This window comes from Bos grunniens, chromosome 6 (assembly GCF_055505025.1).
Source record: "Bos grunniens cultivar Pamir isolate PY7600 chromosome 6, Bosgru_T2T1.0, whole genome shotgun sequence".
Taxonomy (NCBI): Eukaryota; Metazoa; Chordata; class Mammalia; order Artiodactyla; family Bovidae; genus Bos; species Bos grunniens.
In genome coordinates this window covers 12,930,000-12,954,962 of record NC_141170.1, presented here as the reverse complement: position 1 = coordinate 12,954,962, position 24,963 = coordinate 12,930,000, and the positions used below count along the sequence as shown (strand labels likewise).

The window sequence follows — 24,963 nt, the reverse complement described above, 5'->3', positions numbered from 1 at the left end:
CATTAGAAGAATTAATATTGTTAATATGTCCATACTATCACTACCCAAAGAAATCTACAGATTCAATACAATCCCTATCACAATTCTAATTCCATTTTTCACAGAAATGGAACAAACAATCCTCAAATTTGTATGGAACCACAAAAGCCTCCAAATAAATAAAGCAATCTTGAGAAAGAACAACAAAGCTGGAGGTATCATGCTCCCTGGTTTCAAACAATATTACAAAGTTGTGGTAATCAAAACAGTATGGCATTGGCACAGAAACAGACCAATGGAACAGCAGAGAGAGCCCAGAAATAAACCCACACAAATATGATCAATTAATTTATGACAATGGAGCCAAGAATATAAAATGGGGAAGGACAGTCTCTTCAATAAATGGTGCTTGGGAAACTGGACAGCCTTGAGCAAAAGAATAAAATTCAACCACTACCTAACACCATATGCAAACATTAACCCAAGATGGATTAAAAACTTGAACATGAGTTTTCTTAGGAAAAAAACATAGGTGATAAGTCCCTTGACATTGGTCTTGGCAACTAAGCAAAAGCAACAAAGGCAAAAATAAACAAATGGGACAACATCAAACTAAAAAGCTTCTGTGCAGCAAAGGAAACCATCAACAAAATCAAAAGCAACCTACTGAAAGGGAGAAAATATTTGTAAATCATGTATCTGATAAGGGGCTAATGTACAAAATATATAAAAACTCATATGAGTCTAGAGCAAAAAGCCAAACAATCCAAAAAAAATGGGTAGAGGAACTGAATAGGCATTTTTCCAAGGAAGACATACAAATAGCCAACAGGTAAATGAAAAAGTGCTCAACATCACTAGTCAGGAAAATGCAAATCAAAACCACAATGAGATATCACCACATACCAATTAAAATGGCAATTTTCAAAAAGACAGGAAATAATGGTTGGCAAGGACATGGGAAAAAGGGAATTCTTCTACACTATTAGTGGGAATGTCAACTGGTGCAGCCATTATGGAAAAAGTATGGAGGTTCCTCAAAAAAATTAAAAATAGAACTACCATATGGTCCAGCAATCCTGCTTCTGGGTATTTATCTGAGGGAAATGGAGATACTAGCTTGAAAAGACATCTGCACCTCTGCGTTTACTGCATTGTTTATAGCGGCCAAGATACAGAAGCAACCGAAGTGTCCATTGATGGGTGAATGGATAAAGATGTGGTGTATATATTCAATGGAGTATAATTCAGCCATGCAAAGAAGGAAATCTTGCCATCTGCAACAACACGGGTAAACCTTGAGGGCCTTACGCTAAGTGAAATAAGTCAAACCAAGAAAGACAAACAGTGCTTTGAACTCACTTAAGTGCGGAATCTTAAAAAACAAACAGGAAAAAAACTGACCTCAAAGATACAGAGAACAGAGAACAGACTGGTGGTGCCAGAGGCAGGGGGTTGGGGTGGGAGAACTGGGTGAAGGAGGTCAAAAGATACAAACTGCCAATTAAAGATAAATAAGTCAACCTAGACAGCATATTAAAAAGAAGAGACATTACTTTGCTGACAAAGGTCTGTCTAATCAAAGCTATGGTTTTTCCAATAGTCATGTATAAACGTGGGAGTTGGACCATAAAGAAAGCTGAGAACCAAAGAATTGATGCTTTTGAACCCTGGTGTTAGAGAAGACTCTTGAGAGTCCCCTGGACAGCAAGGAGATTAAACCAGTCAATCCTAAAGGAAATCAGTCCTGTATATTCATTGGAAGGACTGATGCTGAAACTGAAACTCCAATACTTTGGCCACCTGATGTGAAGAACTGACTCAGTGGAAAAGACCCTGATGCTGGGAAAGATTGAAGATGGGAGGAGAAGGGGATGACAGAGGATGAGATGGTTGGATGGCATCACCGACTTGATGGACATGAGTTTGAGAAAGCTACAGGAGTTGGTGATGGACAGGGAAGCCTGGCGTGCTGCAGTCCATGGGGTCACAAAGAGTTGGACACGACTGAGCAACTGAACTGAACCAAAATGAAGTCAAGAGGATGTGGTATACAGCACAGTGACTGTAGTTAAAAACACTATGTTGCATATCTGAAAGTTGCTGAGACAGGAGTTCTTAAAAGTTCTCATCACAAGGAAAAAAAATGTGTCACTATGTGTGGTGGCAGATGTTAACTAGACTTAGAGTGTGATCATTTCTCAATACACACAAATATTGAATCAGTCTGTTGCACACTTGAAACAAATATGCTCTCTCCATGTCAATTACATCTCAATTTTTTTAAAAAAATAAGATGATCCTAAGTCCTGGAAAGACACACAATCTGAATCTTTCCCTTGGATTGGAAGCCACATGGAGTCTGGTTCACAGCGCCCCATCTGTTTAGGTGTAAAAATAACCCCTTCTCCGAGGGGCGGTGGGGAAGCACCTCCTAAGGGCTCTCCTCCCAGGAAAGAGGACGCCTGGACCTTTCACCCAGGATACCTGGGCTCGATGGCCAAGGTGCTCACAGCACTGAGAAATGAGAACACAACAGTCCCCGGAGCAGCCAATGAAGAAGGCAAAGGAATAAATCCCCAGAGAATCAGCAGGAGCTGTGGTGGTGGTTCAGTCGCTAAGTCGTGTCCAACTCTTGTGACCCCATGGACTATAGCCCACCAGGCTCCTCTGTCCATGGGATTCTCCAGGCAAGAATACTGGAGTGGGTTGCCATTCCTGTCTCCAGGGGATCTTCCCGACCCAGGGATTGAACCTGTGTCTCCTGCATTGCAGGCAGATTCTTTACTGACTGAGCTACAAGGGAAGCAGGAGGCGTGGGGCATGGCAAAGCCTCCCACACCCATAGGCTATCTCGCTCCACCCCCCTCAACACCTCTGTGAACCCTGAACCTCTCCTGGGCCCCAGAACCTGCTCAGACCTGGGAAGCACCCTATGGGGAGGGTGGAGGCAGCAATACAGGTTCACATTTCACTACTCCGATTCACATTTCACAACTCGAGTTCACATTTCACTACTCGGGCACGGTGCCCACCCCATGGTCACCACTGACCGAGAAGAGAACCATGGGCCTCTCCAGAAAGATCCCCACCTGGCTCAGAACTGGGCCCGGCTCTGCCACCCACCACCTGCGTGACAGCAGGTCCCTGGTGCATCTCCCCTCTGAAGCAGGGAACAAGGCCCCACGCTTTGACAGGTTTACCAAGAGGATGGTAAGTGCTCAGGCTTGAGAGCACATTGCCAGCCCCTCGTGCTGGGCCCCTGTCAAGGCTGAATGGTGCCCCCCTAAGCCAGGTACTTGTGAATGTGACCTTATTTAGAATAGGGGTCCTTGCAGGTGTGATTACATTAATTGAGGTCATTTGAGCGAGCCCTAATCCAGGATGACTGGGTCACGAAAAGGGGACCGTTGGGACACAGAGGCACACGCTCAGGGAGGAGGCCACGTGAAGACGGAGGATGGAGGTGGTGCAGCCACAAGCCAAGGACTGCTGGCAAGCCCCGGTCGCCCCGGTCCCCCCGTCCCCGCCCCCCAGGCCCAGAAGAGGCAAGGAAGGCCCCTCATCTGGGGGCACATCCGAGGGGGTGACTAACATTTTCACACTTCCACTTTACATGCACAAAGGGACTCTGAAGGTGGCATCAAGTCAAGGATCTCGAGATGGAAGATTCTCCTGGATCGTCCAGGAGTGGAGTCACAGGCAAGTGAACTTCTGAGAGGGAGACTGAGAGAGACTCGGCTACAGAGGAGAAGGCAATGGGACACTGGAGAGGCTGTGCTGCAGGCTATGGAGATGGACAAGGGGCTGAAGGGCAAGGAAAATGAGCAGTGCAGCTCCAGGGGCTGCAGAGGCACGGAGACTGTGCCCCAGAGGAAGCGCAGCCAGTAGGGCTGACTCAGGACTTCTGGCCTCCAGATATGCGTGGCTACCAGCCTCTCAGCTGCCGGTCCTTGTCATGGCCGCCCCAGGAAACAAATTCACCTCCCTTCAAGCCCATCCACTTACAAAGACCAAGCCCCTGCAGGGAAGGCTGAAACCTAAGCACCAGGCAGACAGAGGAGCCTCCCGAACTCAATGAACAATCAGTGAGTGGGTGCAGGTGGCCCGTCCCCGCAGTGAGGAGTCACAGGGCAACCCTTGGGGACCCAGAGCAAGCCAGATGTCTACACCTCAAACAGAACATACATGCAGCCTGTGGAGGACTGTCTGCCTGGGTTTTACTACAGAAATGATGGTGCATGGGAAGGTCCCAGGTGGTTCTGGGACCCAGGAGGATGGGCAGCACCCACGGTGTCCTCTCTGAGGTGGGCTGCAGGCCTGAAGGCCAGGGATGGAGGCCAGGGAGTCCCTTGGCTCGTGGAAGGGCGTTTCCTCAGAGACAGGGCCTTTCTTTCAGGGCCGATGACTTTATTGGGTGCACAGTGCTGGGGCCCACAATGCTTTTAGTGACCCCAGAAAATGGTTTTAACTTTTGCTTTTTAAAAGAAACAGAAAATAAAAAATAATGAATAAACAATAATGAATCCAGCCTGGATTATATTCATCTTTGGTCCAAGGCAATCATGAGACTTTTTTTTTTTTAAGGTAGAAAAGCACCTTGTGCCCCATGACCCTGCCTTCCTTGGTCATCAGCTTCCCCAGTGGCTGGCAGATGTTCCCAGGAGACCTGACAGCGGCCACCTTGGAGTGAGCTTGGCCAGCAGGGTCAGCCCTGGTCTCTGCAGAGTGGTGTTAACTCGTTACAACACAGGGTGAGAACCAGGAGGGGAAAGGTAGGAGCAGACACACTCCTGGGGGGAGATGTCCAGGAGAGGGGTCTAGGCTTGAAGGACAAGGAGCTGACCAAGGAGAATTCAGCAAAGAGGGTTATTGTCATAGGGAAAGCGAGGCTGTGCCAAAGCCTGGAGACCCCAAATACAGCAAGTTCAGCTGGTGTGGCTACAGCATCACGTGTCCTGCGGGAGAGGAGCCACAGGCTGCGTGATAAAGGACCCCATGCATCATACCAAGAGTGCATGCATGCTAAGCCGCTCAGCTGCATCCGACTCTGTGCAACCCTATGGACTGGAGCCCCACCAGGCTCCTCTGTCCATGGGATTCTCCAGGCAAGAATACTGGAGTGGGTGGCTGTGCCCTCCTCCAGAGGATCTTCCCAACCCAGGGATCGAAATTCGCATCTCTTACGTCTCCTGCGTTGGCAGGTAGGTTCCTTATCACCTGGGCAGCCTGTCATACCAAGAGGAGGGAGCCCAGATGGATCCTGGGTACTGCAGGATTCCGGGAGGTGGCTGCCCCTCTATTATACCCTGAATTAGCATTTCTCACAGCTCCGGGAGGTGTCACCAGCTGCCTGAAGGACAGATGTTTGCCATCAGTTTACACGTGTGCGTGTTGTGTGTATGTGTGTGAGAACAGATTCTACATGTTCCCTAAATTGACATCACTTTTGTGCAGCTGTCAGTAAAAGCTCAAAAGCAGGAGATAATGGGATAAAATTACAGCTACTGTACGTGGTTGCACTCATCGCCCTGGTTCTCTGCCAGATGCCCCCCATGGTGGCCCTCACCCCCTGATGTGGGCTGTGGCTTTAAGGGACAGCATGTGGGAACAGCAAGGGTCAGGGAACAGCCTGGTGCAGGGTTTCCATCACGTTTGTGCCCCTGGCAGTCACATGAAGCCTATCAATCCTCAGACTCACGCTTAAAAATGCGTAAGACATGATACACAGGAAAGAAAACCAAGGATATTGAAATACTAATATGAAAATATTGCCAAAATGTAGATTTGTGATATAATATATACATGCTTCCTTATTAATACATCAAACAACAAGCTCTTACAATACTATGATTTCAAAGGAATGATGAGACTAAACACTTGCCGAAATCTCAATGTCACTTGCAGTGTGATCCATAGAACACCTGTGATTCGTGTTGGTGAGTCAAAAGTGTGACTTCTACTTCTGCAGCTGATTGTACCAAGTGAAAGAATGTGTCCACTGCAGACTATATAACACGCTGCTGAAAGAAATTAAAGTAAGACCCAAGTAAATGGAATGACACCATGGACGGGAAGACAACGGTGCTAAGATGGGAATCCTTCCCAGACTGATCTACACGCAATACAATCCCTATCAAAATCCCAACCGAGTTTTTCCACAGAAATGGAAATTGCAAGGGTTTGTGAATAGCCAAAACAATCTTTAAAATGAAGAATAAGTTGGAGGACTCAGGCTTCCCAATTTCAAAACGTACTAAAAGCTGCAGTAATCAAAACCAGTGTGGGGCTGGTGTAAGAGTAGCTGTATAGATCAATGATATAGAGTGGAGGAGTCCAGAACTATAAGCTTGTGTTCATGGCCAACTGCCTCTTCACTCAGGGTGCCAAGACCATTTAACGGGGCAAGAAGAGTCTCTTCAATAAGTGGCGTCAGGACAACTAGCTATCTGCCCATGAAAGAATCAAGATGGACCCTGACCACACACCATTTACAAAAACTAATTCAAAATGGAATAAAAACCCAAATATAAAAGCTAAAGCCTTAAAATTCTTAAAAGAAAACATAAGAGGCAAATCTTATGACCCCGGATTTGGCAATGATGTCTTAGATAGAACGCCAAAAGTACAATCAACAAAAATAATCCGTACTTGACCGAAATTTTAAAATTTTGTGCATTAAAGAACACAAGCAAGAAAACGATGAGACGACCCACAAAATGGTCGAAAATATCTGCAATTGATACGCCTGGTAAGGACCTAGTATCCAGAGTATATATAAAAAACTCCTACAACTCAACAATAGAAAGACAAACAACCCAATTAAAAATGGAAAAGGACTTGAACAGACATCGCTCCGAAGAAGATAAACAAATAGAGAACAGGCACAGGAGGAGATATTCAACATCATTATCCATTATGAGGAAATGTAAACCAAAGCCACAGTGAGATGCCCCCTCACACCTATGAGAATGGCTACAATAAAAGTAAATAATGATTGTTGGTGAGGATATAAAACGAAAACCTTGCGCACCGTGAGTGGAAATGTAAAATGATGCCGCTACTGTGGAAACCAGCAGTTCCTCAGTATGTTAAACAAAAAATCAACACGTGAACCAGCAATTCCACTCCCGGGTACAAACCCAAGAGAAGGCAAAACAGGTGCTCAAACAGAAACTTGTACACGGATGTTCATTCCAGCACTATTCACACTTAACCAAAAGGAGGGAACACCACAAATGCCCACTGATAAGATGAAGAGATAAATGCAATGTGGACCGCATATTCTATGATTCCATTTCTATGAAGTGTCCAGAATAGGAAAATCCACAGAGACAGAAAAGAGATGAGTGATTGCTTAGAGCAAAGGGCAGAGGGAATCGGGGAGTAACTGCCAATGGGTATGAGGTCTCCTCTGGAGGTGACTGAAAATGTTCTGAAAGGAGACAATGGTGATGGTTGGACAACACTGGAAACGTAATAAATATCACTAAATTGAACACTTTAAAGTTGTAAATTGTATATTATGTATCAGTTCAGTCGCTCAGTTCTGTCCTTTGCGACCCCAAGGACTGCAGCACGCCAGGCTTCCCTATCCATCACCAACTCCTGGAGCTTGCTCAAACTCATGTCCATCAAGTCAGTGATGCCATCCAACCATCTCATCCTCTGTCGTCCCCGTCTCCTCCAGCCTTCCATCTTTCCCAGCATCAGGGTCTTTTCCAATGAGTCAGTTCTTTGCATCAGGTGGCCAAAGTATTGGAGTTTCAGCTTCAGCATCAGTCCTACCAACACAGTTTGCTCCAAATAAAAGGGGAGGAAGGTGAGGCAGAGATAGGAGGCCAGACTATGGCAGGGGTCTTAGAGAGACAGATGGGAACCCCAAGCTAGAGCAGCCTTACCCCCAGAGAACAGAGAGGTCCCAGGGGTGTGTTCTGGAAAGAACAGCCAGGAATGGAAGCAAATAGGCTATGGGCCTCAGGGTGAACTTTATTAGGAATTTATAAGGAGGATCATATGCCAGACCTGCTCGGGACAGTCCTGGCAACGGTTCCTGCCCCAGCATCCCAAATGCACAGGGCCCACTGCCACTCCCAAAAGTATCCCACTCTGGGCCATTAATTACACAGCCATGCAACTTACAAGGCCCTGGCCGCTGTACCAGTTCTCTAAATGTTCACCATGAGCTGGGAACTGGCAGTTCACCCTATTTCACAGACGAGGGGCTTGAAGGGCATTTGAATATGCTGTGTTCCCACCTGCTCTTTCTGGTTGGGGTCTCCTCTCTTGCTGGGGGCCCTCCCAGGGGTCACTGCTCAACTGGGGTGGGAAGTAGGGCGTCTGTAGCAAGGCAGAGTCATCCCATGAACCCCACGTAGCTGCCAGTATGGAAAACAGAGCTTGGCAGGCTCTGTGTCAGGTGGACGTGGGTCTGAATCCTACTGCTACCCCCCAGTTAGCTGGCTGACCTTGGGCTGGGTTCCTCTCTGACCTTAATTCCCCACCTTTAAAACCAGGACAGAAGACCAACCTTCAAAACAGTAAGAGTGCAGGCAGGCAGCACTGGGTCGATGGTAGCTGGGTCATTCTTGCTCTGCTGTCTCTGCCCTCCCACCCTTGGGGCTGGGAGAGGGGGTAGAGAAATGTGCTTTTCTGCTGAGTAATGCAGTTTAAAAAAAAAAAAAAAAAAAGATCTTGGAAACATAAGATGAATCCTGACATCTCCAAGCATTTACAGCACTTAAATATTTTAGGTAACCCACATGAAGTGAACACACAGACACACCCCCCCAGATGATTCAATCCACTTAATTATTCGATTCTGGGTGAAGTCCCCACTGTACAGCTGGGCCAGGAAACCGCAAAACAGGGCAGGGGAACCCCATCTGATGCTCTGCTGAAGGTGACAGGGCGCTGAAGCTGTTCAAGTATTTCTAGGATCCCTAGTGCCAACTCGTGAAGACCGCCCCCACTGGTGAGTGCCAAGGAAACGGTGTCACCGTTCATAAATATTTAACAAATGCATCCTGAAACACACCAGGGGATTATTGGAGAGGGTGGAAAAACAGACTGACTGACGGCACAGGAAGCTCAAGGTCATTAAGGATGTGAGAAAAGATACAAACCACCCACAGATTCATTTGGTTGGTTCTCTTGTTTTGGCCACACTGTGTGGCATGCAGGATCTTATTTCCCAAACCAGGGATCTAACTGCTCACACACAACACCCCGCCATTGCCCCCTGCATTTGGGAGTGCACAGTCTTAACTGCTGGACCACCAGGGAAGTCCCTACCAACAGATTCACTTGTGGACAGAAGGCAAAGGGACCCCCCAGTGCAGCACACAGGGCCCATGCAAACAAACCCAGTCTCTCCTCCCAGGACGTTCTCCCAGCCCTGCGCCATCTGGGCGAGGCTGACCTTGGAATCTCTTCAAGGCCCAAAGGCAACGTGGCAGCAGGGGCTGGGACTGCAGCCTGTTCACCCGAACGCTGAACTCACGAGGAGAACACGCGTGGACGTCAGAGGTGTCAACAGCCCTCCATCACAGCAGTCGCAAGCAGAAGTCTTCCTTTAATCTGCCTCATTATGGCCCCTCCGCTCTCCAGAATCCCACACAACACCATGACATGCTGCTCTGCATGGGTGAGCAGGACCACGCAATTAAAACAGTGTTTAGGTTTAGTTCATTTGAGAAACATCTTAGGCCCATGTTTATTCTCGGCACAAACACACCTCCAATTAACTAAGCGACCGCTTTCCTTGTTGACACCAACCTCTTTGGAAGCCTAGACTTTGGGCCACCGCTGGGTGGCTCATCCAGCAATCCCATATGAAGGAGCCTCAGAAAACCCTCTCCCCAGCCAGCGGTTACCTAGCAACCAGCCTAGCAACCTCGTAGCCAAGAGATTAATCCCCGGGTGATAATCATAAAGCAACATCCAAAAAGACATCTCGTCTCGAGGATGCCATCCAAAGGTATATAAAGATGAGGCTCAGAGCAGCGGCCTCCCGCTCCTGAACTACACAAGTTACAGACAAAAGGGGGCCATGTTATTTACTTGTTGCTCCAACAGCTGAAAGGCATGGTTTCATTCTGGCCCTTCACACACGGGGCCGGAAAGAATGAAGAGACGGCTGGGCTGGGGAGCCACATGGAAGCTGCCCGGTCACCGGCAGGACGAGGAAGATGTTCTGTCCCAGGAGAGCTGTGACTGACCCTCAAGGTTGGGGGGGGTGCGTGCAGGTCCTCCTCTCTGCTGCCCACATGCACCCCAGTTTTCCAAAAGAGAGACCCCCGCCCTCAGCCAGCTGACACCACCCACCAGAGAAGCACGCCTCACTGTCTGCGTGCATTCAGAGATGCGAGAAACATAAGTGGGCAGGAAAAAGCCAAGAGAACATTCTAGAAGGGCTAAAACCCTCAGCATCTTCAAAAGGCTTTTCTGAGCCTGCTAGAATGCAGCCCCACCCACAAAAGGTCACAAACCCAAAAGAATCATCTGGAGAGGGTGTTACAATACCCTAGGGTCCGAGGTCCCACTGCTACAATCAAACCTCAGGTGATTCCAACAGAGGTGGCCCCAGGCCACACCTGGAGGCTACACTCCACACCCAGAGCCCCAGGGCAGGCAGGCAGGGAACCTGTTTGGGAACAAAAGCAGGAAGTGTGCAGGATACAGGTCATTCAGCTGAGCGAGTTGGGACCACAGGCCTCCGGGTCAAGCTGGCCAGGTGGCTTCACACTGACTGTGGGACCCTGGGCGTGTCACCTGCTGACTGCATGACCACCTATAAAGACTCACACCCCCACCTGGCCCAGAGAGGAGCTTCCTCGGGAGCTACCATCAAACGTACCCAACAAGCCAGGGTCCCTGGAAATTTCGCCAAGTCTCCATCACTCGGGGCCGGCAGCCTGGTCTGTCACCCCGACTTACAGAGCTGTCACCCTGTGTGTCCAGCACCAGACGGAAGGCATCGGGGAGCTCCTCTCCTGCCTGACACAGAGGGGCTGGGAAGCTCTGTCTGCACCCAGAGCCCCGCACCTTCACTCTGCCTGACGGTGGCTCAGGGGCACTAAACTCCGGCTGCCTCCCCCAGGTCACCAACTCAGGTCAAGGGGCCTTTGCTTATTTATTAGCAGGGTCATCCCACTAGACAGACTCACCCCACTCACTGGGGCACGAGATCATAGGCCTCACACCCGAAGAGAAGCATGGGCCAGGGAAAGGGCACCGCAACATAAAAAGCTGAAATTCAAGGCTCACATGGGGAGGACTCGAGGTACATGGGCACCCGCATGTCCGAAGGCTGCTGGAAAGGAGGGTGACTGGTGTTCAGACAGAGGCCACAGGGCGGCAGGCACTGGGAAGGGTTTTGAATCAACAAAGGAAAAGGCTTCTTAGAAGCAAGTCAGTCCAGCAGCAATGGGTCCCCTGGGCTCAGAGCATCCTGTGCAATGTGTCCTGCAGGAGAAGCCGCCTGGACCTCAGGTGTTGTAGCCAAGGGCAGGCTGCTCAGGTTCAAGATTTCCACCTCAATTCCCCCTCAACTGCAAAACGCAGATAATAACAGTGCCTGTCCCCTGAGGTTTCTGAGTATAAAATGAGATCATAAACATAACGAGCCTGACCCAGAGTCTGGCTCCTGGGAGCACTCCATTACTGTGAGAGGCTGTCATTGCCTTGTTAAAAAGGGCAGTGGAACCACCAGGAGGGTGAGGTTAATCCTGGGAGGCTTCTCGGCAGAGGTGATATCTGAGCTGGTACTGGAAGGTGACAGAAGGGGAACCGGGCCTAGAAATTGGAAGCAGGGCCCACGGAGCGCTGTGCGTGGCAGGAGGGGTGATGGAAGGGCATTGGACTCAGAGGCAGAGAGTCGTGGGGAGGACCCCAGCCCCCCCGGTGACCTTCTGGGACTCAACGGCCTCAGCTGCAAAAGGGGCTATGATACTCCCTTCAGGATGGCCCTGAATCACAGGGAGGCCACAAATCACAGGGAGGCCACACAAAAAAAGTGTACAGACATGCCTGGTTTACACATAGACCTGGCAAACAGGCCACTGCAGTGCAAAAAAATCCGCTGAGTGCCAACTGTGGACAACACCTCTTAGACATCCCTGGCAGGTGGGAGCAGAGAAGGCAGGACCTCTGCTGCCACAGCCCACCCCCTGGGATAGCACTGATCTTCTGGGCCCAGGTTCTTGACAACCGGAGCCTGGTAACCACACAAAGGCCCAGCTGTGGCTGAGAGCCCTGGAGGCTCTGGTGCGTCATCCACGTCTTAAATAAGGGACCTGGGGACCCGCATCAGGTGAGCAAAAAGCACAAGCAAAGGACCCCAGAGGTGGGGTCAGAGCCTACAGGCAACTCACAGATGAAGGGATGGCCATTCAAGGGCCACAAAGTGTACTGCCTTATAGGGACACAAAATGCCAGGGCCAGAAGAGGCAGGGTTCAAAGCAGGGATAACAAACCCAGCCATGCTCAGAGATCCAGATGGTGATGGTTATCATGACCTTGAAAATGAGGTCACCTCTGCCTCAGCCAGGGGCTGAGCCCCAGGTGTGGACAGGACGGGATGAGCAAGTGGGCCCAGAAGAGGCACATGCCAAGCGGCTGGCCAGAGCAGGAGACAGATGGTGACCTTAGGTCAGTCTGACCTGGTCCCCCATGAACCTCGCAACACAGATGAGCCACCAAGCCAGGAACTGCCAGAAGAGCATCTCCACCTGTACACCCTCCTGGACACCAGCAGAAACCACAGATGCAGGCCTGTCTGTGCCTCAACTTCTCCATCTGTAAAATGAGTTGCACAATAGCACTTGCTTCTCCAGGAAGGTTGATAGGAGGATTAGATGAGCTGACACCAGTAAACACCCCTACAGACACAAAAGACACAGCGACTCTGATGGGACCTGCTGTTTGGTTTTCAGGCAAGCCCCTGGATGGTCTTCCTCCAGCCCAGGAAGGCAGCACCAAGGGAGGGGAAGAAGGACTTAAAGCCAGATTATGTCCTAGCATACCCAATCACCCACAAAGCCACTCACTCCTTTGGGGTTGACTTTCATCTCTTAACCAGTTTGCAGGGTTGACACAGAGAGAGAACAGGATGCAATATGCAAAGGGGCTTTGGAAACTGCAGCGCATGGGGTGGGCAGGTGTCTATGCACCCAGCATCCATGTGGGTGACAACCAGGGTGGCCAGTCAAGGCCACCCTTCAGGGCCTGGGTGACTTATGTCTCCTAAATCATTCCTTTGAATCTAGGTGAGGGCCTCCATTTTACTATCTTTCATGTTTGCCAAAGAAACAAAGTTTCCAGAGTATCAACATCCTAACTTGTTCCTCAACCATCACAGCTGCTTCCACCCTCAGAGGCCACACAGACTCAGTGGAGAAGGCTTTGTCCCCAGGCTTGGCTGGAACCCTGACCCTTTCAGTAGCTGTCTCTCCCTAAAGAATGGTCTGGAGCAGCTTCTTTCCCCAAAGTGAGCACGTCCGGCAACCTGTGTACAGAGCCGGCCAGGCCCCACACCTCCGCATCCCGTCAAGGGTGGTGATAGGTGAAGTGTGAACACAAGGGCTCCAGAGTGGACCACCTCTGACTCCTGGCCCTGCAAGGGACAGCTGTGACCGCCCTGTGCCTCAACTTCCCCATCTGCAAAACAGGTTACATGGAGAGTACTGACCCCCTGGAGAGGGATGCTCATATGGCTCAGACTGGGTCTTGCACCAACTAAGGGCAATGGTTGCCTTTTTGTTATTGTTTGCCCCTCTTCTGCACTTAAGGTAAAGATTTTACTGTTTATAAAGTGTTAGCTGCTCAGTCATGTCCAATTCTTTGTGACCCCATGGACTGTAGACCGCCAGGCTTCTCTTTCCATGGAATTCTCCAGGCAAGAATACTGGAGTGGGTTGCCACTCCCTTCTCCAGGGGATCTTACAGACTCACAGGTCAAAACCAGGCCTCTCGCATAGCAGGCAGATTCTTTACTGTTTGAGCTACCCAGGAAGCCATATATACCTCTGTCTAAAAGAAAGTAGAGGAGTGGGTTGTCCCTATTATTAAAACTTGGTAATACTGATCATTTTCTGAAAATAAAAAAAGAAAGAAGAAATTTTAAAAACCACAAGGTCAATTTTGCATATCTGGGGTCAGCCCATATTAGCATCTCATTCTGTTCCCATCATTCCACAGGTCATCTCTGGAGCCCAGTGGACCTGTCCTGGGGCAAAAGCAGCATCTCACCTGTCTCCAGGGCCACTCACCTTGAACCTCTCGGTGACGCCCTCAGTGATGCTGACTGTGAACTCCGCTATCTTGGGAGGACGCACTTTGCCTTTCTTGCGGTCAGGTTCATATTCAGTCTTAGTTTTCACAACCACCTTGTTCAGGAAACAGAAGAAAACAGTTAGGAGTATGGCCACATGCATTCCAACACACCTGTCCAAAGAGGACAGGTTGTAGGGGGGGACTCTAGTGTTCAAAGTCACCATTTTGCCAGGAAGTATTTCACAAAAAGAATGAGTACAGTCACCACTTATTACAACTCTCCTCTGTGCCAAGACTAGCAGAGAAATTACCCATTGGTAATCCTGAAAGCAGCACCAGGAGGGAAGTATGACAACAGAGAGGCAGAGAAGTTAAGCTCCGAAGCCAAGGCCACGGAGCTAATAGGCAGCAGGCCTATTAGGGGTCAGCAGGGCCCCAGACTCCTGATGCAGTGCTCCCCCAGCACCTGGGGCTCCCGCCGCCTTATCTGGTGCTCCCTTCACAGTGAACTCCCTTCACTGTGGTGTTGGAGAAGACTCTTGAGAATCTCTTGGACTGCAAGGAGATCCAACCAGTCCATCCTAAAGGAAATCAGTCCTGAATATTCATTGGAAGGACTGATGCTGAAGCTGAAACTCCAATACTTTGGCCACCTGATGAGAAGAACTGACTCATTGAGAAAGACCCTGGTGCTGGGAAAAACTGAAGGCAGGAGAGGAAGGGGACGACAGAAGATGAGATGGTTGGATGGTATCACCGACTCGATGGGCATGGGTTTGAGCAAGCTCCGGGAGTTGGTGATGGACAGGGAAGCCTGGCGTGCTGCAGTCCACGGGGTCGCAAAGAGTGAGACACGACTGAGAGACTGAATTGATCACTGCCCAGAGCTTCATGGTCTGGGTAGTGGGAAGGAAGGATACATTTATTTTTTACATGCTGCCAGGGGTAAAATAAGAAGATTCAAGTGCACTATTTCCCTCCAGGATTAGGAAGGAACAGGAAACCAGCCTTCAAGCAAATCACTTTTGGGGAGTCTGTCTCACCCCCACCATCCTCCTCTCTTCCCTGTCTCTGCGTGCTCAGTCGCTTCAGCTGTGTTTGACTCTTTGTGACCCCATGGACTGTAGCCCGCCAGGCTCCTCTGTCCATGGGATTCTCCAGGCAAGAATACTGGAGTGGGTTGACCACTTCCTACTCCAGGGGATCTTCCCAATCCAGGGATCGAACCCATGTCTCTTACCCCTCCTGCATTGGCCAGCAGGTTCTTTACCACTTAAATGGTCTCCTTGCTTGTTACCCTTCCACTCTCTACTGTGAAGCAGATGTTTTTCCAACCAGGAAACCTATTCTGCCTTTGTTCCAGGGTAAATCTGTTCCCATCATCACCACCAGCTTCAGATGAACCCTAACCCAATCTTGCAGCCTCCACCCTCAGCCTCTCTGCATCATTTACTGCCCTCCTCATACCCTGTTTCTGAGATTGTTTCCTTCTCTGTCCCGACTTGACGAGGCGGCGAGGTACCCAGGGGCTACATGTCTCTAATCCCCAAACGCCCACCCCCACCCCAAAGCAGGAGCCAGGAAGTGGCTGTTGGACTGGAGAGGACCAGCCCCCCGCTGCCAACCTGCTTCCTCACCCAGGTGGCAGCGCCCTTCACTGGGTGGGACATACCGCCTTGCATGATGCTGGGACCCAGGGCAGAACAAGGACTCAGGAGATTGCAGGGATCCCACACTGAGCTGTGACAGTGCACCCAGCCTCAGGGAGAAATTGGCTCATACCTCGTGACACTGAAAAACTGATCCAAGGGCCGCATCACTTGTAAGCACACCCTTGGCCCCCTCCTCCCTCCCTCCGGTTGCATGCAGCTCTCCTCTGCCCAGCCTGACAGCCTGTGTGCCCAGTCCAGGGGCACCGTCTCTAGGGCAGCACTAGGGCTTAACCCTGCCATCCTCGAACCCCAACTGTACCTGACTAGCTGCGTGACTCTAAGCACACCCTTGGCCACTTGGAACCTCAGTGTCCTGGCCTGTGAAATGGGAACAAGGCCCATCTGGTTGGGTTACTGCGAGGAGCAGGGAATCCCTGGGACCCTCAGCCCGGTGGGAACCCATTCAGTAGCCCATCGGCCCAGATTCAGTCTGCCTCTGCCACTACAAGGCTGACCTCAGGCAAGTTCCTTACTCTCTGTGCCTCCATTTCCACATCTGTAAAATGGGGCAACAGTGGTGGTTACTGTCTAACGTCAGCAACACGAAAGGAAGTGAAAGCTGTAAACCACGCAGACAAGGGCTTGGCGCGTAATAAGCATTCAACACACGTCAGCGGAGACTGTGTAGCGGGTAGTCACAGAGCGGCTGCCAGCTCTGTGACTACCCGCACTGTCTCACCTCCAGAACCTCGGAACGCAGCACACAGCCCATTGACAACCCTATCTGCACTATCTGCCCCCAGACACGTGTCCTCTGGGACAGGTGACATCACCTCCCTGAACCTGGGCTGGGAGCAACACGGTACCACTGCTTGGGTTAAGAGACATCCTATGTGAGCACAGTCTGGCTCCAAGAGGGCAGAGCAAGAGGTCTTGATGGAGCTTCACATCCTGGAGGGTGGTGGCCATCAGTTGAGTGACCTTGGGCATGTCCTGTAAACTCCCGGAGACTCGGTTTCTTCATCTGTGACCTTAGAAATCTTCTGGCCCAACCATCACTTCCTGCTAGAATCCCCAGCTGGGAGCATCACAGGGATGGGAGATTCATCACCTTTCAGAGCAGCCTAGGTTACTCCAATACTTTGGCCACCTGATGCAAAGAGCCGACTCATTGGAAAAGACCCTGACGTTAGGAAAGATTGAGGGCACGAGGAGAAAAGGGTGGCAGAGGATGAGATGGTTGGATGCCATCCCTGACTTGATGGACATGAGTTTGAGCAAACTCCGGGAGATAGTGAAGGACAGGGAAGCCTGGCATGCTGCGGTCCAAGGGGTCACAAAGAGTCGGACAGAACTGAGTGACTCAACAACAAGGCTGCTCCTGGACGGCCCAATTGGTTGGTCAAGACTTCATACCTCCCTGAAACCTCCTCCCTGCTATAAGCCAACCGTGTGCCAGACGTTTCCAAAATGGAACAGACTTAGGACGCAAGAGGAGGCTGAGTGGAGGGAAGGACCTGACGGCAGTGCTGCCTGGGCATGCAGCGTTCCTGGCACAGGCTGCCATGGCTCCTGGGCTGAGGCAGGAGGGGAAGGTGGGGATGGTGGTGCCAGGCTGTGCTAACCCGGCAAGCCTGAAACATACATGGCAAAAGGGAGGTGGGAGCCAAGGCCTCAGACAGCCCTGCCCCTCCCTCAAAGCCTCTTTTGGACCATCAATGCCCCAGAGTGGTCCCACATGCCCCAGGCGCACAGGCGAGATCAGCTGATCCTTTTCCTTGAAATGAAACACTTGTTTCAGCCTCCCTCCAGCCTCTGCCCCTCTGCCTACCTACCCAAACACAGAGTTGGGAGGATGAGAATCACCTGGAGGAGCTGAGTAAGCCTATCAAAGGGCCCACCATGTGAATAAAGGAATCCTCCAGAGAGGATGGATCCATGGCAGGGATATTCCCCGCATCCCCACCCCTGCCCCGTCACCCGTCATCGCCAACAGGCTGGAAAAAAGGCCAAGTCCTGAGTCAGAACCGCCCTGCCAGGCGTTCAATGAAACAAGAAGTGCCTGCACACTTCGGGGAAGAGAGAGCGCTTCCTGGTGGCTGGGGTGACTTCTAAAGAGCAGCAAGGCGGGCAGAAAGGATGCGAGTGCCCAATTTTAGGTCTCCGTTTCACGATACAGTTGTCTAGGCTTTTAAACGTTTTCTAAGCGTTAACTCTTGAAAAGACTAATCTTAAGGGACAGAAAGCACTCGATTGCAAGCTGTATTTAAGAAAAGAGGGGATTCTTTAAATTCAGCACACACGCAAAAATCCCACTTCCAGGAGAGGATGGTGAACGGCTCTCCCCAGTTACACGAACACTGAGGAGCGCGAGTGTTCAGCTTATTTGGAGATTTTCACAAAAGGAACAAAGAGAGGAAGGTGGCGGCGAAGGAGCGCGCATTCTGCCGCAGCTACCACCGGTGTGTTTGTGCGGGGGGAGAGGAGGAGGCCCCCAAGGGAGGGTCCATCTGGCCAGGGAGAGGGGTCTCCCCACCGCAAAGGGGCAAATCGGAAACTGCACCACCCCAGAAGGCGCGAGGGGCAGCCGAGCCGCTCCTGGGCTCACCCCCAAAGCAGAGCCCCGGGTACCCCGTGGCAGGCAGGCGCAGAGCGGGGCTGGCGGAGGAGGGGTCAGGGACCTTTCTCGGATCAGGGTCCCACGAAAATTAAGAAAGGATCTTTCCCGGACAGCGCAGTTCCTGGGTCAGCACGAAGCTGTCATCCAAGGCGGGGCGCGGAGGGTGGGGTGATGGGGGGCGCAGACCGCCCGCTCCAGAATCCCTCGCGGGTACGTGGTCCCTCGAGGCGCGTCCTCCACCCCGCCCAAGCCCGTCCCCAGCACACACGCGGCGCGATCCTTTTGTTTCGGCCGCCACCCGAGATTTGGGGGTGCCGGGGTGGGGGGGGCCTCTCACCTTATCCGGGGGCGGGAACTGCAGCTGATTGACATCGAGGGGCGTCATCAGGGGGATGGTGTCGAAGCCATCCTCCAGCAGCGGCTGCTTGGTGCCCTTCTCCGCGAAATTGTTCCCCAACTTCACCATGGTTCCGGGAGACCCGAGGCTGCCAGCCTGCGGAGCGAGGGCCGGGCGGGAGTCACCGCGAGCCGGACCCACCCGCTGTCCCGGGCGTCGGCGAGCTCTCCGGCCCCCCGCCTGGTCTCCGGGGAGGGGTCGTGAGGATGCAGAGGTCGCGGCTCTAGGGGTGAGGGGCGGGCGCGGTGTATTTACGGACTCCCACCCGCTGGACAAAAGCGCCGAGTACAGGGGCGCACAGCCGCCGGAGAGGGGGCGCCGCCCCTGCCCGTGAGGTCTAGACGCGTCCCCGGTCCTGGCGCGGCTGCGCCGGAGACCTGCCCAGGGACCCCCAGTCCCGGCCCTCCCACCGAGGGGTGATGCGCGGCCCTGGACCCGGCTCCCGGGCGGGAGTGTCCAGCCCGGGCGCCCCGCGGTCCCTCCGGCCGGCACTCACCCCACGCCCGGCTCCGGCAGGTCTGGGCTCCGGCCGCGCTCCGAGCCTCCGCGTCGCCCGCTCCTGCTCGCAGCAATGGCGGAGGCGGCGCCGCGCGGGGCCGGGGCGGGGGCACCGCGCGATTGGGCTCCCTCCTCCCGCTCGCCGCCTCCCTTCCTGCCGCTCCCGGGGGTTAATTGAGCGCGGTGAGTGCGTGCGTGTGGCGGCGGCAGCCTTGACGCAGCGCGCGCACCGGCCGCACAAAGGAGCGCGGGCCGGGCGCAGCGGGGAGCGCTCCCCGGGGGACCCCGCGATCGCCAGGACCTGGGGGCGGGGGAACAGGGGAGGGGTGGGATCGCGCCCCGGATGGGAGGCTCCGAGCGGCGGGAGGGCGCCCACAGGGCTGAAGCAGGGAATGGGGAGCGGGGCGGGCGGCCAAGAGAGGTGCGGGCTGCGCAATCCCGGGGCGGCGGCCCGGGCTCAAGGCAATTGAAAGCCAGAGAGGGGCGAGGGGCGATGCTAAGGATGGAGCAGTCCCCAAAAGTAGGGGAAAAGGTGCTCCCCCCACCACCCCCACCTTGCAGTCGATCTGGGAGTCCTGAAGAATGGGGAAGGGTCCGACGGGGAGGGTTCCAGGAGGCGGTAGAGGGCGGCAGAGACGGGAGCGTCCAGTTAGCGTGCGTGGCTGGGTGCGGGAGAGGGCGTGTCCCTGGTGGAAGGAGGCACGGATGGGAATCGAGGCTGGAGTGCGGGGTGGGGGGAGTTTTTTTTTTGGGTGCAGGCTTGGGGGGCGTTCTCCAGAGCCGGGGAGGGGGGCCCGGATTTGGGGGGACGCCCAGGTTAGCTGGAGGAAAGGAAATTCAGGGCAAAGAGAGCGCGCTGCGTGCCGCGTCGGAGGGTTTCTCTGGTCCCGATCCGAAGAGAAAGCTCGGGACGCTTCAGGCAGCTCAGCCTCAGGCCTCCAGGGCGCAGAAAGGGATCGTCCTGGAAAGAAAGAGGGGGTTTCTAACACGATCCGTTGGCCCACCCTCTCCGCAGCGGGGCCACTGTCGCAGCTGCCCAGATTAGGGCCCCCATTTTACAGACGTCCAACCAACTCTGGCTTTAGGACTTCCCCAGAGAGAAATTGCCGGGGTGTGGGAGCAGGACCCGGAGCCGAGGAAGGGGGCTCAAGGAAAAAAGGGCTCTTCCCAGGCCCCTGTGTCCTGCTGGGGCCCTGCTAGGACCCAGAGTAGGTGTTCCCTAAAGTCTTACTTTAACACACTTTGCCTGCTTCTGCTTTGCTTGACCGGTGCCCTGAAGCCCAGCGTTTTCCATCAGCTGCCTGCAAACCAGCCCCGCAAGACCTCCTGGCCCCCAGTCTACCTCTAGAATAGGAGCAGCCACTGCCTGCCAAGCCTTGAGCCACCGGCTCAATCTAGGAACCTGGCCATGGGCACCTTGGTTCCAGAATCACCAGGAGGGTACCAGCAAGTGAGGTACCTCTTACATGGCTCCAAGTCGTCACCAGGGTCCAAGTGGGCCTTTGACCACAGTGAAAGGGTCCAGGCTCCTGGCGCACACTACCCCTGGGCAGACCCTGGGGCGGGGCGGGGGAGGGGGCAGGTCCCAGGTGCTGGCCCCTGCCACTGGCCTTGGGGGCCTGACCTTAGCATCCTTTGGGCAAAGAGCCTTTGAACGCAGGCCTGGTACTTCGATAAGGCGTCTGTGTGTGGTTCAGGTTCTTCCATGGAACCGGGGCAGCCTCCTTCCTGACACTTTGTTACCTCCTGCAGCGGGTGAGCAAGAGTGGCCAGAGTCTGCTCAGGTCCTGGTGTAGGTGCAGATTAAGCTTACAGATCATGAGAAACTTTGTGGGCTTAAGCAACGGAAGCTTTGCCCCATCTTAGGTACCAGCATTTTACAGACCCCAACACACACACATACACACACACACACCAGTCAGAATCCCACACAGGGAGCTTCAGGGTGGGCCTCCTGCACCCCGTGTGACAAAAGCCCCTTCAAGGCTCTGTCACCTGTGAAGGACAGAGACAAGAACTCATGGTTGTCCCAGAGACAGCAGGGAACAGTTGCCGTGCGTTTGCTTGCTTTCTCGTTTTGTCAAGGATTTTGGCCCTGCGCGGGTCATTGGGTCTCTGCAGTTTGGTTCTGTGGGTTTTTTGTTGGGTGCCCAGGGCTTCCCAGGTGGTCCTAGTCGTAAAGAACCTGCCAACGCTGCAGACGTAATAGACGCAGGTTCCATCCCTGGGTGAGGAGGACCCCCTGGAGGAGGGCATGGCAACCCACTCCAGTGTGCTTGCCTGAAAAAATTCCATGGATGGAGAAACCTGGCAGGCTACAGTCCATGGGGTTGCAAAGAGTCAGACACAACTGAAGCGACTTAGCACTAGCAGGCCATACCAGACCCCTGAAGGGCACACACATGGGCAGGGCAGCGCACAAGACACACAGCCCGCCCATCAGCAGCTGAGGGGAATGAAATGAACAGCCTTTGGACAAAGCAGAGTGCCCACGGGAGTAAGCGACCATGTCCTATGCCAGGGGGAGGGTGCAAGAGACTGTGGGCAACATTTGAAATCCTGGAGGGGGGTGGGAGGGAAGGCAGAGCAGGCGGAAGGCCTCACAAGTAGGGGTGGAGGTGCAGGCATCCGTTCCCAGGGCTGCTGTAACAAATTACCCCAAACTGGGGGGCTCAAAACAGCAGAAATGTTTGGTCTCACAGCTCTGGACGCCAGGGTCAGACATCAAGGTGTCAGCCAGCCACTTTCCCTGCAGAAGTTGTGGGGGGAGTCTCTTCTGCCCCTGCCAGCTCCTGGTGGCCCCCGTTTCTTGACCTGTGGCCACATCCCTCCAGTCTCTGCCTCGATGGTCGCCCCGCCCCTTCCTCTCCTGTGTGTGTCCCCTGCTAGGGCACTTGTCATTGGATTTCAGGGCCACTGGGATGATCCAAATTAATGTTCTTGCAAAATCCTCAATCACATCATTTGCCCTATACGGTAACATCCACAGGTTCCGAGAGTTAGATTTGGACGTGTTTGGGGAGAGCACCCTGGAGCCCACCATAAGCTTCAAGCCTTTAGGGGTGCAGGGAACTGGGGAACTCAGGGTCGCAGATGCTTTCTGGGAGGGGCAGGGTCTGGACTAGAGAGTCAGTTGAAGAGGCCACAGTCACAGAACTGGGGATCAGTGACGCTGTGTTGGTGGTTTTAGGGCAAACGGATTTAAGGTATTTTTACAGTCCACACAGAATGAAATCTGTGTGGAATACACCGTGTTCTTCCCTGGGACCCCAGTTTCATCCTCACACCAGCAGTCTGTAATTCCTGGTGCCTCACAGGATATTTGACAGAGATTTGGTTTTTGCAGATGACTCTTTCAGGGACGTTTCTAGGTTTATGTTCCCTTCTGGGGACTGACCCATTACTGCAGGTGGCTGAAATAACTGCCACCCCACCCACCTTCCACGGGGCAGGGCAGCCAGGTGCTGCTCCCCAACACTCGAGACCCTGTTCCCAGGTTCTAGCCTCTCAGCAACTTCTTTTGTCCCACTTTGTTGGAGCCCAGACTGCCACAGCAGGAGGCAGGCTGACCCAACCTGATTTCCAGTCCTGTCTCTTCCATTTCTAGCTGTGTGACTTTGAACAAGGTGCTTAACTTCTCTGTGCTTCAGTTTCCCCTGTATACACGGGGAGGATAATAATAGTCCCTCCATCACTGTCTCGTGAGGGTCAAATGAGCCATTATTTGTAAAGCCCACAGTGCCTGCTTCGACTCTTATTACAGCGTTGACCTCTCATTAGGTGGTCTCTGTTGTCGGTAGCGTGTGCTGGAGCCAGGCAGAGGTGGTCGAGGCTTGTCATGGGTGTAGGATGAGGGCTCAGAATAACTAAGAAGACTCTTTCAGGGTCCTGATGAGCCTCTTTGCGGCTCAGGGAAATAAATGCCTAGTCCCAGGCCACAGAGCTCTGGGCAAATGTGGGGCAAGCCCTGGGCTCACTGGGCTGGCTTCCCATACCAGCATGGTCCCCAGCATAGGAGCATATCCTGCAAAAGGACTCAATTTCTCATTTCTCCATCCCCCGTGCCTAGAACAAGGCCTGGCGCACAGCAACTGCACAGGAGTCAGATGTTAAATGAAATAGGCACCCACTCATCTTACATTCACAGTAGATCCAGACATCCTAATGTCAGGTTTGTAAAGCCAAGCTCAAGTGTGTCTTGAGAAAATTCACGGTCTAATTCAAGCTGAAAGCAAGCTGGCCTGTAGCATCACTGAGACATTCTGCTTCCTAGGGTTAACCCTGCTGCCAATGCTCATTTCTGGAAAATGCCAGACCTTGTTTTAAAATATATGACGTATAGACAAAATCATAAATACGGTCATTTTTATGATTTTACTGTTTCACTCACCTTTGTAGTCCCCAGCCCTTGGCACACACTAGGGACTCTATGAATGGTTAAAAAATGAATGAGCGATACTTTTGTTCCTTTCTCTGTACTTGGAGGAACTAAATAAACAGGATTAAAGGGGCTCCAAGTCATTAGGTTACCTGTTACATTTTAAACAGAACTATGGTATTCCTCATGCGAAGAGTTGACTCATTGGAAAAGACTCTGATGCTGGCAGGGATTGGGGGCAGGAGGAGAAGGGGACAACAGAAGTTGAGATGGCTGGATGGCATCACCGACTCGATGGACGTGAGTTTGAATGAACTCCGGGAGTTGGTGATGGACAGGGAGGTCTGGCGTGCTGCAATTCATGGGGTCGAAAAGAGTCAGACACAACTGAGCAACTGAACTGAACTGAACTGATGGTATTTGGGGTTTTAGAGGTCTCCAGGGAAAGTTGGGGGGTTGTTTGGTTGTTGTTGCCTGTATAGCCTTAGTGAATCATTCAACAATTCCTGATCTTCCCCAAATGTTTCTTAGATCCACTTCACTTTGGCTCTGAGGTCCTTGACCTTGGCAGGGCTGCAGGGATGGGGGGCTGTGAACAAGAAAGACACAGCGCTCCGGGGAGTGATTCTCTCCATCCTCAGTGTCCTCATCTAACATGATGGGAGTGATCACAGAGGTTTCTTTTTTTCATCCTGATTTGGGATATAAGAAAAGAAGTTTTCTGTTTTTTGTTTTAATTCTGCATTTTTTTAATTAAAAATTTTTTTTAATTTTTTGGCCACATCTTGTGGCATGAGGGAACTTAATTCCCCAACCAAGGATGGAACCCATGCCCCCTGCAGTGGAAGCATGGAGTGTTAACCACTGGACCACCAAGGAAGTCCCGAAAATACGATTTTTAAAATGCTTCCTACTTGAGTCCTGCAAATGTTTGCATTTTCCATCAGAGAATTGCAATTTTGGGTGACTGATGGGCATAAAGTCAGCAGAAGTTGATTTTTTTTTGGGGGGGGCTTCCCTGATAGCTCAGTTGGTAAAGAATCCGCTTACAATGCAGGAGACCCCAGTTTGATTCTTGGGTTGGGAAAATCCTCTGGAAAAGGGATAGGCTACCCACTCCAGTAGCCTTCCCTGGTTGAGCCTCCAGTTGAGCTTCCCTGGTGGC

The 24,963-nt window shown here is 52.3% G+C and overlaps 1 protein-coding gene across 4 annotated transcripts in view; it reads right to left on the bottom strand.

Annotated features, from left to right (window-relative positions):
- Positions 1 to 20,101, bottom strand: part of NSG1 (neuronal vesicle trafficking associated 1) — a 48,810-nt gene extending 28,709 nt beyond the window's left edge. The window contains exons 1-3 of one of the 4 annotated variants that reach the window (XM_086404822.1): positions 19,975 to 20,101; positions 18,863 to 19,018; positions 14,250 to 14,366 (exon numbers count right to left, since the gene is read on the bottom strand). In XM_086404822.1, the coding sequence (XP_086260948.1) occupies positions 14,250 to 14,366; positions 18,863 to 18,991 (246 nt within the window). In that variant the 5' untranslated portion in view covers positions 18,992 to 19,018; positions 19,975 to 20,101. Of the gene's footprint in view, positions 1 to 14,249; positions 14,367 to 18,862; positions 19,019 to 19,418; positions 19,587 to 19,974 lie in introns of those variants that run through there. The other 3 variants (XM_086404824.1, XM_086404823.1, XM_086404825.1) reach the window with 3 other exon arrangements.
- Positions 20,102 to 24,963: the final 4,862 nt, after the last annotated feature.